Genomic DNA, 14,271 nt, shown 5'->3' with positions numbered 1-14,271 from the left:
TAAGACCAATCTGGTATGTTGATAAGAATAAAATGGTAAATAAAGCAAAAGTTTTTAGAAGAATATGCTGGGATCCAAAATTTATGATTCATATTACCCACGGTACAAGCTAAATCACTCTACATGGAAGTGACAGAAAAAAATATAACCAATTCCCAATAGAAAAGATAATAATAGGGACAAACCCTAGATGGCACAGATGTTGCCGTAACCAAACAAGGCACTTATTTTAACTATGCTTGACTACATAGGAAAATATGTCATACTGAATGAAGTGATAAGAAATTCAGCACAAATAGCAAATCCAAAGGAACAAGTAGAAAATTCAGAACAAAAATATAAAACATAAATTTTAAAAAGGATTGGATGGGGTAACAGCATAATGGAGATCACAATAAAGGGTCACTGAATTTAAAGATATATCAATAAAAATTACCCAACCAGAAAAACACTTTTAAAAGATTAAATAAGCCGGGCGTGGTGGCTCAAGCCTGTAATCCCAGCACTTTGGGAGGCTGAGGCCGGTGGATCACGAGGTCAAGAGATCGAGACCATCCTGGTCAACATGGTGAAACCCCGTCTCTACTAAAAATACAAAAATTAGCTGGGCATGGTGGCACGTGCCTGGAATCCTAGCTACTCAGGAGGCTGAGGCAGGAGAATTGCCTGAACCCAGGAGGCGGAGGTTGTGGTGAGCCGAGATCGCGCCATTGCACTCCAGCCTGGGTAACAAGAGCAAAACTGCGTCTCAAAAAAATAAAAATAAAATAATAAAAAAAAGATTAAATAAAATTGTCTTATTTAGGGGAATTATACCTATTACATTTACTTTGAAGTTCATCAAATAAATGAGATGGATTAATGAATGGTTAAAAAGATAGACAAACTGATCAAGAAATGTTAATGGCAGAATTTAGGTGGTGACTATATGGATGTTAACTTTGATATATGTTTTAACCTTGATATTTGTTTGAATATTTTCATAGTAATATACTAGAATAACAACCAGAAGGAAAAACATCTTATGCTTATATGAAGAACTATAGTAATGTTGCACAGAATGACTCTAATACTACCAATGGAGAGAAATCATTGACTCTAAAATACGCTTTATCACTGTCATACGTTCTTACAACGATGAAATTATACAACTGTGTAATTTGTATATAACTGCTTGCTTTAAAAGTATGACACTTTAGTCATCATATGTCATTTATCATAAGGACACAAGAAAATAACTTGGCATTTGTTAGGCAATTGCATTTCAATCAAATTGATGTGTACTCAAGTGGTTAATTCTAGTGTTATTGTTATTGTCAGAACATAAAGGTCTGTTCTAATATGCTCAGATTCATGTAATAGAATTTTTACCAAAAATGGCAGTTTTCCCCCTACCAGCTCTAATTCCTAAGCTATTTCTTCTCCATCCTTCTGCTGATTACATTTCTAAGTTACAGTAATGGCAAAAATGAATATAAATATGGATTTTAAATAAATACTATGTACAGTTTTGGGCTAGAGAAATATCAAATTGAGTGTAAAAGCACTGTTTACCCAAAGTTAAAAATGATGTATTCGGGAGGCAAGAGAACTCTGTTTTATACCTGCCGCTAACTGGTTGTATGACTTTACACAAATCAATGCAGTTTAAACCCATGATGACATACATGTGCTTAACAGCCACAATGGTCACTTTGCTTCTTCCAAATCCCAGTTTTTTACTTTAGATTTTGATTAAATCATTTTTCAGATATTTGCTCATTTTGAGTCTTATTATTTTCCTTCTGTAAAACAAATACAGTTTGACTAAGTTTTTATCTGGTAGTATTCTAGGCACAGTGCTAAGTGTTCAGTGGGTAAAGGTAAATAGAATAGGATAGTCCCCTTTACACAGTTCACAGACTGGTCCATAAACAGGTATGTGATCTGTAGACCATTGTGATATAGCAGTAAGTACCATGGGTGAACAGCCTAGAAAAGGAGCACATGACCCAGTTTGGTTATAGACAGAAGTCACAGAAGTTTCTGTTGTTCCATATCTGAGTTGGGTCTAAAAGAATAAGAAAGGGTTAGCCTCCTAGGAGGTGGGAAAAAAAGTCTATCAAAAAAAGCTGGGAACTGTTGCTAAGGACTGAGTGGGAAGCTGAGGGAGAAAATGCTGAGAAAGAAGCAGTGAGAGGACTCTGCCACATGTATCTCTGTGAAAGTGGATGACTGACACTACCCCTGTCCTGATCTACAAAGGCATACATTGGATTATGTTCAATTTTGGTTAAAAAGTAGAATCTAGACCTTAGTTTATGGTGTGGTTCACCCAGTATATGAATCCCTGAAGCACCCCTGAGGTTATTAGCAAAATATTTCTTTACCATTAGGTAAAGAAAGGTCAGATGCATTTATCCACAGCGTCAGCAATGTATTAATAACTGACTGCCGCCAGAGGCCAGAACATCAGCAAGCTTCAATAATGAATCAAAACAACAGTAACAGAAACTGCAGCAGCTTCAATTGCTCACCATGTATTGAGTACCAAAGGGAAAATATGCATTGCACTAAGTGTTTCAAAATACAGTCATTCCTCCATACCTAGGATCACCTCCAATTCCAAAATCTGCAGATGCTCATTCTCTGATATAAAATGGTACAGCCTTTGCATATAACCTATGTATATTCTTCCATATACTTTAAATCACCTTTAGAATACTTATAATACTTAACGGAATGTAAGCCCTGTGCAAATAGTTATTACATTATATTGCTTGGAAATTGATGAGGGAAAAAAGTCTGTATGAGTTTAGTACAGACATGTTTTTGTTCCAAATATTTTCAATCCCCAATTGGTTGAATTCATGGATGCAGAACCCATGGGTGAAAAGGCCTGACTATATGCTATTTCAATGAATTCTCACACTCCTATGAGATTGAAACTGCATTTTTAAATATTTTCACATTACAGATAAGGACATTAAAACACAGTAAAGATAATTTTTCAAAGATTTCATAATTAGTAAACCTGAGCTAAAGTTATCTGTTTTGACTTTCAAAGTTTTTTACACTCTGAAACTCAACATAGTCTTCCAATCCCAGCTTGTCATCAAGATCACTGGAGAGGGGTGGAAAGAAAACCAAGTTCCCGAACCCTTGCCCAGGATTTACAAAGTCAGAATTTGTGCTGTGGGTCCTTAGTATCCGAAATTTTTAAAGAACTTTTAATTCTGATGATCACCCTGATTTGGAAATGACTGGCCAATTTTAATTTAAGCTAAATGTAATCCATTAAAAAGTAGGAAAATTTTGAGTAAACATTGTATGGGGAGACTAGAGCATTATGAAGGGTAGTAACTTAAGCAAAATGGCCTCCTACAATCTCAGTATGCATTTGGATCATTATAAAACATGCTCAAAAAAAAAAAATGTGTAGACCAAGTGATGACATTCTCAAATTATCAAAGCTTTTTTTTTTTTTTTAATGTAATGCTGATGCTGTTGTTCCATGAAGTATACTTTGAATGGCAAGGTCATAGACTCTTAACTGATTAAACAAAGGGATCTTTTTATTTCAATGACTTGAGTATATACCTAGCATAATGCAGCAGGTGTTTTTATATATTTATTGAATAAATGACTCTCCCTCCACCTCCAAGAAGAATTCTCCCATCTGACTAAGACCTTTTGTTTGTACTTTCCCTAAAATCTCTGTGTACAGCTATGCTAATCCTTCTCAGCACTTAAATAGTATATTGAAGTGGAGATTTTGTTTGTTCCTTCTCTCAGCTTCATCCTTAGCTCAGCCACAGGAGTGCAAAGAACTCAGCAAATGAGGAAATGTCTCTCCAGGACCAGACTCAATACATCAGCAGTTGTCACTTTCAACTGGTGTGTTTTGTCATGGAGGGCAGCTGCTCTGCCAGGCCAGAATTTGTTTGGCCACTGTCAAGGTCATGGTCCATTCTCAGATCTGGCACTGAGTCTAGATCCTGGCTTCTCAAAGTGGATTAGGTGGGCTCTCGGAGGCATGCTTTGGCTGCACTCCCAATTCTCATACCTAAAGGCTGGTGGTGTCCTCTGAGGACAGCTGCCTCTCAGTCTCTCTTGGATCTGAGTCAAGCTCCCTGACCTTAGGCCTGTGCACTATTTCAGAAATTGCAGTTGCCCATGCCTGCCCTGCTACAGCAATAAGCTGTGTGTCGTCATCATCATCATAAGTATATTCTGGCAGGAAGTACATAAGTTAACCTGAGATCAAGGCCCAGCATCAGAAAATGTGTTACAGCAGACAAAAACAAAAACAATGAATGAATGAATGAATGAATGAACCTCTTTTAAAACTTATGGGTAATTATATGAAATCCTATCTCTGCTTCCCTCTGTCAGTTCCTTAAAATTGCTTCAATTAATAACATTTTTATGTAAAAGTGGGGTCATATTGAAAGACAACCTAAGTCTTTTCCAGAAAATCAATGAACTAGTCACACAACCAAGGGAAAATAACTACCTTTGCAGGCCTTTTGGCCCGTCTTAATTTCTATTTGAACTCCTTAGACTTTCTCACCTCAAACGAGGTATTTGTATGCAGTCATTGTTTATACAGAGAAGAAAGAAAAGGGATAGTAATAACAATTTGAAAGTTAATTTCAAAATCCAGTGTAAGAAAAGAAGAGATGGTCTGATTGGCCTAGAGAGGGGGACAGTAGTTCAGAGGTACTGTAACTTATTGTATACCTCATTAGATTTGTGTATTTCACTGTTAAAATACACTGTCACAGTGGAATGTAGAAAGACATGAGAAGGTGGCCAGAGTGCTTGTCCCTTTGTGGCTTGTGGTTCTTCTATCTTGTTCTCTCCCACCCTTTTCTCTTCCTTTATTCACATGCATACATATATCTGCATCTATCCATATACACCTAGAAGTAGAAATACATCTACAGATACCTATTTATATGTGTAACACATAAATAATCCAGGTATAAAAATAGGTAGACATATAGATATAAATATACTGTAAACTAACATGGCAAATTTGTGTAAGCTGGAATAGGAGGTTCAGCAGGTAAGAAGCCCAGGAGGCTCTATCCGAAAAGCCATCTTGCCTGGCTTCTGTGATCATCTCCGGGTTAAACTGGACCACTCCTAGCGTCTTTTATGGTAGCCCTACTTTTAAGTGGAAGGGGTAGGAGTGTAAAAAGGACTCTCTAAACCTTCTTGAAATGTCTTCTTCAGGGAGCCCATCACCAGGGACGCCAGGAGCAGCTTCCAGCAGGGCCCAGGAGAGGCCGCGGGAGAGGACCCCTTCCCTCTCAGAGAGACGCGTCAGGAAACAATTCCAGGCTCTGACCTGGGAAGACAAGAACAGGACACTTCTCTCTGCTAGATAGACTTCCAGCTGCTGCTTCTGAAAATAGAATACTCTGAGACCCTCCCCATTCCCCGCTTCCAACCAGAGTGATGAGAAGTTAGATGGAGAATGACCCTAAGGGATCGCTGCCCTGTTTTCTGGAGGTGGAGAAGGGAGTGGTAGGGACTTGCCTCGGGATGGGGATACCACGGCCGGCAGCGCGGACCGGAGCCCAGCGTGCCCCCACTCCCCCGGGTTCTCGGGCCCCGTTTCCTTCGCATCCCGCACACCCACCCTCCTCGCGAGGGCAGCGTCCCCAGCACACGCCCCAGCACCACTTTCCTCTGACGTCCGCCTCCAGAGCTCTGACGATCGCCCCCGCCGGCCGCCCTTATAAAGGGGACTTTTCCCAATACTCGATCGATTGCCACCTCGCCCCGCGCCGCGCGCCCTCCGCCGGCGCCCACACCTGTCAACTCTGCGCTTTCCCAGGTTCTTGGAGACGCCGGGTGAGGAGCCGCCCTGACCGACCGGACCCCCTCCTCACTGAACCCCTGACCCACCCTGCACCCTCCCTTTCTGCACCCTCGCACCCACACCCCTCACGGTGGCAGGGGGCGGCGGCCCCGGGTGGAGCGCTTTCCAGTGCAGCTACCACTCCAGGTAGGAGCGGAGCGGGCATTCCTGCGCCTAGGGGGCCGCGCCCTCGGAAAGGCTGTGGGCACCGAGCCCGGGCGGTTTTAGAGGGGAGGGACGCGGCATTTTTGCCTCTCGGTGGGATGCAAGGGCGGGTTTGCTATCTGGCGCCTTTGCAAGAGGCCACCAAGTCTGGGCGCAGGAGATGGATAGAGGGGGGCGAGGAAGGGCCGCAGGGGGCCGAGAGAGCACCGGGCTGCTGCAGAGAGGAACTTGCTTGCTTGGTCGCTCACAAAGGCAGAGAAGACCCAGGTCGCAGGCGCTTCCCTTGCCTCCTCTAAATCCCAGAGAGGCTGATTCCTTCCCCAAAAATCTCTTCACCCACCTGCATGGACAAATATCAGAGTTTTCCCCAGAAACTTGTGTTTCAGAGTTGGGGTTCATGGAACAGCCGTGGTTACGAAAGCAAAAAATAAATAAAAGAGAAAAAGAATTTCAGAAGGTGAACGCTTTTCGAACTTGACATCTGTCTTCTAAGATTCTTGCGTTTAATGGCTTTAATCCTTCTGTTGTGTTTTTAGGCAATCATTTTTTTTTTACCCTTTTCTTGTATGTATCATTAATGGGAGGTGATGAATTGAATGAAGGATACTGGGCGAAGAAGAAGATCAAGAGAGTGGATCCTTTAAACAACAAAAACATGTTTAGTTGCTACAGTAACTTGAACTACAGAAACTTGTTGAAAATGTGGAGTTTGATGTGTTTTTGAAATGGATTTTTCTAAACATTTTTTTCAGATATTTTTATTTCAGATTACTATTGAAGCCATTCTCTGAAGTTTTTTGAAAGGATAGATAAAAGAATGAATAAAAAAATTGATACGTAAAACTTCTCAGAATAGTCCTTTATGAGACAACGTGAATAATAATTCTAGAAGAGTAACTTAGTTCCAAACCACAAATACAGACCTACTCTTTGTAAATGATTTGACAGTTACTGAGTTAAGATTTGCACGATGAGTTTAATTTTAAATTTAAAGCATGTATGAAACACAAAAGGGTTATGATTTCATTTGTTAAACTACATTTCCATTTTTTTTTTCTGTTTCTTGAAAACTCTAATGTTAAATTGTTAAATGAAGTAGGATAACACAGTGGACACTTACTGGTAACTGTCCATTTCACATGTGGTTTCAGTGTTGTACTCTTTCTGTGAGAGTCACAGGATCTCGCATGAGCCAGCTGGTTTTTTCCTGGCTGCCCACATGTGCATAGTGCTTGACTGATTTATAATACATTCCTGTATTTTCTTCAGAAGTCTTAATGAAGTAGCCAGCTGCAGAAGAATCAGGATCATTAGATTAAAATGGCTTTCCATGTGGAAGGACTGATAGCTATCATCGTGTTCTACCTTCTAATATTGCTGGTCGGAATATGGGCTGCCTGGAGGACCAAAAACAGTGGCAGCGCAGAAGAGCGCAGCGAAGCCATCATAGTTGGTGGCCGAGATATTGGTTTGTTGGTTGGTGGATTTACCATGACAGGTATGTTCAGAGGCTGCCTGCTCTATGCTGTCCTTCCTTCCTTGACATCTGTGAGTGTGCAGTGCGTGGCTTCAGAATGACAAAGCAAACGTTGCTTCTTGCCCTTTGGGGATTCTTTATGTTTACTAGTTATATAATTTTCTATTCATTTAAAACTTAAAAATAAATTGGTATCAACTCAGTAATACTTGAACAAAAATGATTTTATAATAAATCACTGGACTGAATAGCCATGAAACAAATCTTGGCTCTCTGGACTGCTGAGTGGGTGGAAACAGTAAAAATAAAGAGGTGGGGGAATGGGAAGCTGTCTTAGTATTACAAGTTATGTATCTGCAAATTAATAGGCAGCATCTCAGCATGTCCAGTAATATATGCATAAAGTTGTGACTTTGAGTTTTAAATAAGTGTCGATGAATACTAACTAGTGATGTTTTTTAATCTGCATAAATTTGGGGGTGATAATATTCCCAACTGAGTGCTGCCCTATTTTAAAACCTAATTCTTTCATTTAATAACTAATTCCTCACAGGAAGATGATCACATGTTATGACTCCATAGCACTAATAAAGAGATTTCACCAACCTCGTTATAAAAGAGAAAAGCGAGGGTGTGTCCTCCTAGGAATCCCCAGGCCACCATCTGTAGCCATCTCTCATTTAAAACTTCTTTGTGTTAGCAGGAGCTAATATTCTTTCCTACTTTGCACTAAGGTGGTTCTGTTTAAAGGGTGATTTCTTTTTTTATATATATTCTTCTTTGTCTTTGAAAATAATTTGAAAAACATCAACTTAAAATTACGTGTTTAATATTTAATACAGTTGCACTAACAACACATATTTTATCACAGAGTCTTAGTAGAGTTTTTAAACATTTGCAGCATAACAGGAACTCTGAGTGTTCATTGGAAAAATATCCCATGGGAAATTATATCCAGTGATGCCCAATTTCAGTCCTGAAGTGCAATTTTAAAATGATTCACCCCTTACATCAGATAGTTTACCAAACGAGTCTGGAAAGAGGCCATCCGTGTTCTGAACACCTTGACTTTGGCCACCTGAAACCTACAGTGTTTTGTGTGAACCATCAGTTTCATCTTTCAGACGTTCACATTTTGTCTTTGTTTAGCTCTTTACCCACTGTGCATGGATTCATTTGGTCTTTTTAAAAGCACAGTGATGAGGCTCTGGGGTTAACTGAAGATCCAGGGTTACAAGGTTAACAAGGACCAGGGCTGGAGTCAGAACCACACACAGTTCTCCGGTGGCCATGCTGGGGGCCGCCTCATGCTGTGCCACATGCAACCCTGTAACTAGTTTCACTTTATTTCTTTCAAAAGGTGCACAGTTTGTAAACACTGTAGGAGGAATAAGAAAGTTGCTACCTATCAAAATATGTTGTTTATGGCAAATGATTATAACACTCTATTGTTCTTATTTAATATTCTGTTTAACATGGCCATAAAAATATTTATAATTTGTTTTTACCATTTAGAAGGGTTTTTTCCAATCTAAAACACTACTAGAATGTATAGAAAATATTTGAATGATGCTATATTTTATAAAGGGCCATGGTCTTCCTCAGTTTACAAAGCTTTTTTTTTTCTTTCTCAGAACTCAAAATAACCTTGGTCATTATCACAATTCATTTAAAATTTGAACCATACTACCTAATCTTGTTGAACTGATTGATCTGGATATATTTTATTTAAAAACTGAGATCAAAATATTGATTCTTTTAAAAATGAATATAGTTTAAGTGTTTGTGTTCTCACTCATGGATCTGACACAAATACGCAAACACGGAGAGCAAATGCTGTCACAGAAGAGACTAAATTCATATAAAAAGGGGGACTTTTAAATCATAGTAAGTAACCAAGTTCTCACTTCTATATCACAATAGTTGCAATAATTCAGGCACCAATTTTCTCTTTGGACAAGGGACAGTAGGCTTACACAATGACAAATGATCACTAATGAGCTTTGTGCTTATAAGATCATCAGACCATTTACTTCACGCAGTGAAACACTGAAGTGTTAGCAATTCCAGTTACCTAGTAGAAAGTTAAAGTGTCAAGTTCTCCAAGCCTGTGAGAATTCATTTCTTCAGATCATGGTTGCACACAGAATGAATTTTTTAAAAAGGCATTTTTAAAATTTCAGCAGGGCTTAGAATAACAAAAGCAAATTATGGCATTTGTTATTAACACTGGGCATAAAAGCTACTGCAAAGGTGGGAGTGATTGCTAACTATGTATTTGTCTTCAGAATTTTGTATATAAACTTTCCATTTATATGTGCTTAAAATTCCTATGTAGGAAAATCTTTTTATGTCAACCCTAAGACTCCCTCTTCTTTGCTTTGTATTATATTAAAAGCCAGATAAATTTTGGCATAAACACAATAGAAACATATCCTAGGTAGTTCTGTATAGATCTTATTTCATTTACTTACATTCCAACTGCAAGATTTTAGAAAATTCATCAGAGTTAAATTTTATTTCTAACAGGATAATGTAACCTAGAATTCAGCCTCATATCTGATAAACCACGTGTGACCCTCATAACTTTACCCAAATTCTACATAAGGATTGTTTTGAATATTTTGACCACACTGTGACCTCAAAAGGGCATAAAGTGCAAAGATTTGTTTTTCTCTTCAACATTAGTTTTTAAGCAAGGATTCAATATTATACTGTTTCCTCAGAGAAAATAGTACTGGCATTATATTGCCTATTTGGAGAAAATATTAATCTGTAGATCATTCTTGGCTCAAACCTGTTAAATCAAAACTTATTTTCTTTGGTTCTTTGACTGCCTTCCTTCAGCTATTATGCTATTGAAATTTTATTTATCTGAATAAGACATCTATAATTACTTCCTGTCAAATAGCAAATACCTTACTAAAAGATCTGTATTAGAATATAGAATTGCAAGTGCATATGTAGCTCACATTTTACATTCTTCTGAGTTCTAGGTAGTCTGGGCCTTAAGGTAACATTTAAACTCACTTTGGACACCTTGTAGTAGAAGTGTCATCTCGATTCTGTCTTCACTATTTGTAGTAAATACCACTTAGTGGTGATGGAGATAAGAGTTGCAAGCTCCGATATCCCCAGAGTGTTTAAGAAAAGACTGTATTAGTGAAAAGCACATTTCCACATACATGCGCCCCCGCATACGTGCATGTAAACACACATACCACTCCTGGAGGACAGTAGATAAACATCAGTACAATTAAAATGGAAGGGCCTTGATATAATGAAATTTTACCCATGACCTCAGACTATATAATATATAAGATCGTGAAAATGTTGCATTTAGAAAACATCTAGGACAGCACTATCCAATAGAAATATGTGAGTCACAAGCATAATGTTAAATTTTCTACAAACCTCTAAAAACAAAAAGAAATAGGTAAATTAACATTACTAATATAGCTTAATGTAGCTCAATACATTCAACATGTTTTCATTTCAACATATGATCAATGAAAGAAAAAACATTTGATATCTGGTGTATATTTTATACTCCTAAAACAACTTAATCCAGACTATTTACATTTCAGGTGCTCAATAACCTCTAGTAGCCACCGGATTTGGCAGGCAGGTGTAGGTATAACAGGCAAAGCAGTATCGCTCCCTCACTTTTCATTCTGTTTCAGCTACCTGGGTCGGAGGAGGGTATATCAATGGCACAGCTGAAGCAGTTTATGTACCAGATTACGGCCTAGCTTGGGCTCAGGCACCAATCGGATATTCTCTTAGTCTGATTTTAGGTAAGTGGAAGTGCAAATCTCAGTGACTCACTCTGTAAAGCATAAGGAACGAGAGTATGAACAAGTGGAATAACAAGTCAAACGCTGTAAATAATCCTTGTAAAAAAAAAAAAAAAAGAAAGAAAGAAAGGAAAAAGAAATATCCCCAGAGATCTCTAAGGACCTGTTACCAGAAATTGCTAAGTAGCAGAACACTAACACTTAGATTATTTGATCTCTTGATTATGGAATGTATTTTTAAAATCTTTGATTCTGTGGCTATCAGCACAGTGAATTTCTTAACAAAATCATGTATTATTTCTTTCAAAACAAGTATGGATATATCATTAATAATGAATCAACTTGAAACGTACCTGTATTTCTTTTAGCAGGTCAAATGACTAAGAGGTCAAAAGTATTGTATAACAGAAGGTACCGCATTTTTTGGCACTCAAAGGCTTTTATTGAATCTGCACTTACTCAAAACATCTAAATGCTATGTTGGGTGATAGAAATGCATTAGACATTTAAGTGAGCAATGTGCTGGTTCATGTTTTTTAATTCACATAACTCAATATGGTCCACATCCTTTGGACACATACAATGGTAAGTGTGCTAAATAATTTATATTAAGTTGCTAAACCTTGTATTTATAGTAGGTTGGTACTGTGTGCTCATTGTATTTCAGACTGTTTCCTTAATCCATTCAGGTGTTCTGAAAAATGCATTTCCCTTGAGAAATGTCAGCATAGTAAAAGACTATTATATTACAAGTTTTTTAAAAATTTTTCTCTGAAACACTTGTTTAATTTTTTAGGTGGTCTGTTCTTTGCAAAACCTATGCGTTCAAAGGGGTATGTGACCATGTTAGACCCATTTCAGCAAATCTATGGAAAACGCATGGGTGGACTCCTGTTTATTCCTGCCTTGATGGGAGAAATGTTCTGGGCTGCAGCAATTTTCTCTGCATTGGGTAAGGACCAGATAAGTTGTTCTAGCTTCATCTCTGTAGTTAACTAAACATCAGATATACAACTCTACTTTCTTCACCCTTGGCTCCTTTTATTAAAACCATATACTGAGCTGTATTTACATGCATCAAAGCCTAATGGAAATTCTGCATTTACTTGCAAGATGGTGGCAGAGATTAAATGAAACCTCAACTATACTTTTTATACTTAAATTGGCTCATTAGAGCAATAACCATGAATTATAATGAAAAATTTGCTTTTATGAGTCATACATGATTTAGAGCAAAGCATAATGAATTAAGCATAGCTAAAAAGAGCAATTTAAAGAAATGTGTAAAACAAGGGTTCATGAGTCAGGGGTTAGTGAGAATACTAATACATATTTTTGGTGTTGAAAAATTTAAATAAATGATTTATGTCTTAATTTCTTCCAATAAGTGTTCTTTCTGCAAACTGAGAACTTTTTACTTCCCAATGTTTTCCCTGTAATAACTGCCATGTTAATTGGTATAAACACAAATATAAAACTAAACTCTCAAAACAACACTGTTGCATGCTATTCTAAAAATACTAATATTTTTAGAAATGTTGACTCTTTAAATAAAATGTCTAATTAAAAACATATATAAAACAGAGTCAGTTCCAGCAGTAAATAACATTCCTGGAAAAGTGAGATATCACCAACCATCTACTGACAGAATAAGTAAATAACGTAAGTCTCACAGCAAAACTACAAACTTGAAATATTTCAATAAACTGATATAAAGCTCAATGTTATGGTTTAGTAGTAGAAAAATTAAGTATGGCAGAATGTAACAAGAATTTCCCCTTCTGTTTAAATGTTTTCTTAATAACTTATATGAGAAGGCTTACCCATGCCTGAGCATCTCCTCACCTCCAGTCTAATCTTAGAAACACAGGCTTAGAGGTAACACATGGGGCCAGTTGAAAACTTTGGACCTGACTGAGGCTGTTGAGGCAGCTGGGAGATGGAAGCTCCCCATAAAGGTATGCACTGCCCCCACTTCAGAACATCTAATTTCATACTGCAGCTTACTCGGGTTTTTCTTGATTCCCAACTATAAAACACAGTGACTATTGCGGAAAGAAGAGTATTTGATAGTTATGAAATACAGTAAGAACTCAGTGGAAAATGCTTCACTTCCCTGGTGCCAGATAATAATATTCCACGCCCACTGCCGCTCTTATATTCTAATGAAATTACATGTAAAACTACACCTCCCTTTCTAACTGACTCTTATTAGCTGAGTAGCAATGGGGGGTTGTTTGCCATTGTTTGTAGCTCTAGAAAATTTTAATTTTAAGAACAAACTACCTGCTGAGGTATCAAAAAAAGGAGTGGGCTGAGTATGTAATGAAATATAAAACATTCACTCTTTGAATAAAGATCAACTTGTATAATAGAGCCCTGAAGAAAGAGTAGAATTAATAAGCTAATGCTTCTAAAGTATTTTGGAAATATAAAATACAGTAATGAAACTGTGAACTTTGTTATAATTAGTTTTGTATATATGTGTGTCTATGTCTATGCCCATATTACAATATATACTCAGTTTAAGAATGGGAATGTATTCTGAGAGATGCATCAGTAACCAGTTTTAATGTGTGAACATCATACAGTGCACTTACATAAGCCGAGTTAGTAGCGCCCACTGTACACACAGGCTACATGGTATAGCCAATTGCTCTTAGGCTATAAACCTGTGCAACTTGTTACTGCACTGAATGCTATAGGCAATTGTAATGCAATAGCTATGCTGTCATTAAGCAATAGGAATTTTTCAGCTCCATTATGATTTTATGAGATTATATGTATTTGTAGTCCATCACTGATAGTAACATTGTTATGTAATTCATGACTACATATGTGCAACACAGTATTGTCTGTATCCTTCTACATACTCCCATGTATACATATATCAAATAATGTATATAATAATATTGCTGCTATTGCTTGAACTCTGTGCTCTGGTAGAGTGTGTCTGTCTGTGTCTGTGTGTGTGTGTGTGT

General features: G+C 37.7%; 1 protein-coding gene across 3 annotated transcripts in view; it reads left to right on the top strand.

The window, feature by feature from the left end:
• Positions 1–5,757: 5,757 nt before the first annotated feature.
• Positions 5,758–14,271, top strand: part of SLC5A7 (solute carrier family 5 member 7) — a 28,027-nt gene continuing 19,513 nt past the window's right edge. Inside the window, exons 1-4 of one of the 3 annotated variants that reach the window (XM_010333631.3) lie at positions 5,758–5,998; positions 7,289–7,514; positions 11,177–11,290; positions 12,087–12,242. In XM_010333631.3, coding sequence (XP_010331933.1) covers positions 7,337–7,514; positions 11,177–11,290; positions 12,087–12,242 — 448 coding nt within the window. In that variant the 5' untranslated portion in view covers positions 5,758–5,998; positions 7,289–7,336. Of the gene's footprint in view, positions 5,999–7,285; positions 7,515–11,176; positions 11,291–12,086; positions 12,243–14,271 lie in introns of all 3 variants that reach the window. The other 2 variants (XM_003922774.4, XM_010333632.3) reach the window with 2 other exon arrangements.

The sequence above is a fragment of the Saimiri boliviensis genome, chromosome 1 (assembly GCF_048565385.1).
Source record: "Saimiri boliviensis isolate mSaiBol1 chromosome 1, mSaiBol1.pri, whole genome shotgun sequence".
Classification (NCBI taxonomy): Eukaryota; Metazoa; Chordata; class Mammalia; order Primates; family Cebidae; genus Saimiri; species Saimiri boliviensis.
Note: the sequence above shows the minus strand (reverse complement) of the source record. Positions and strands in the feature narration are given on the sequence as shown.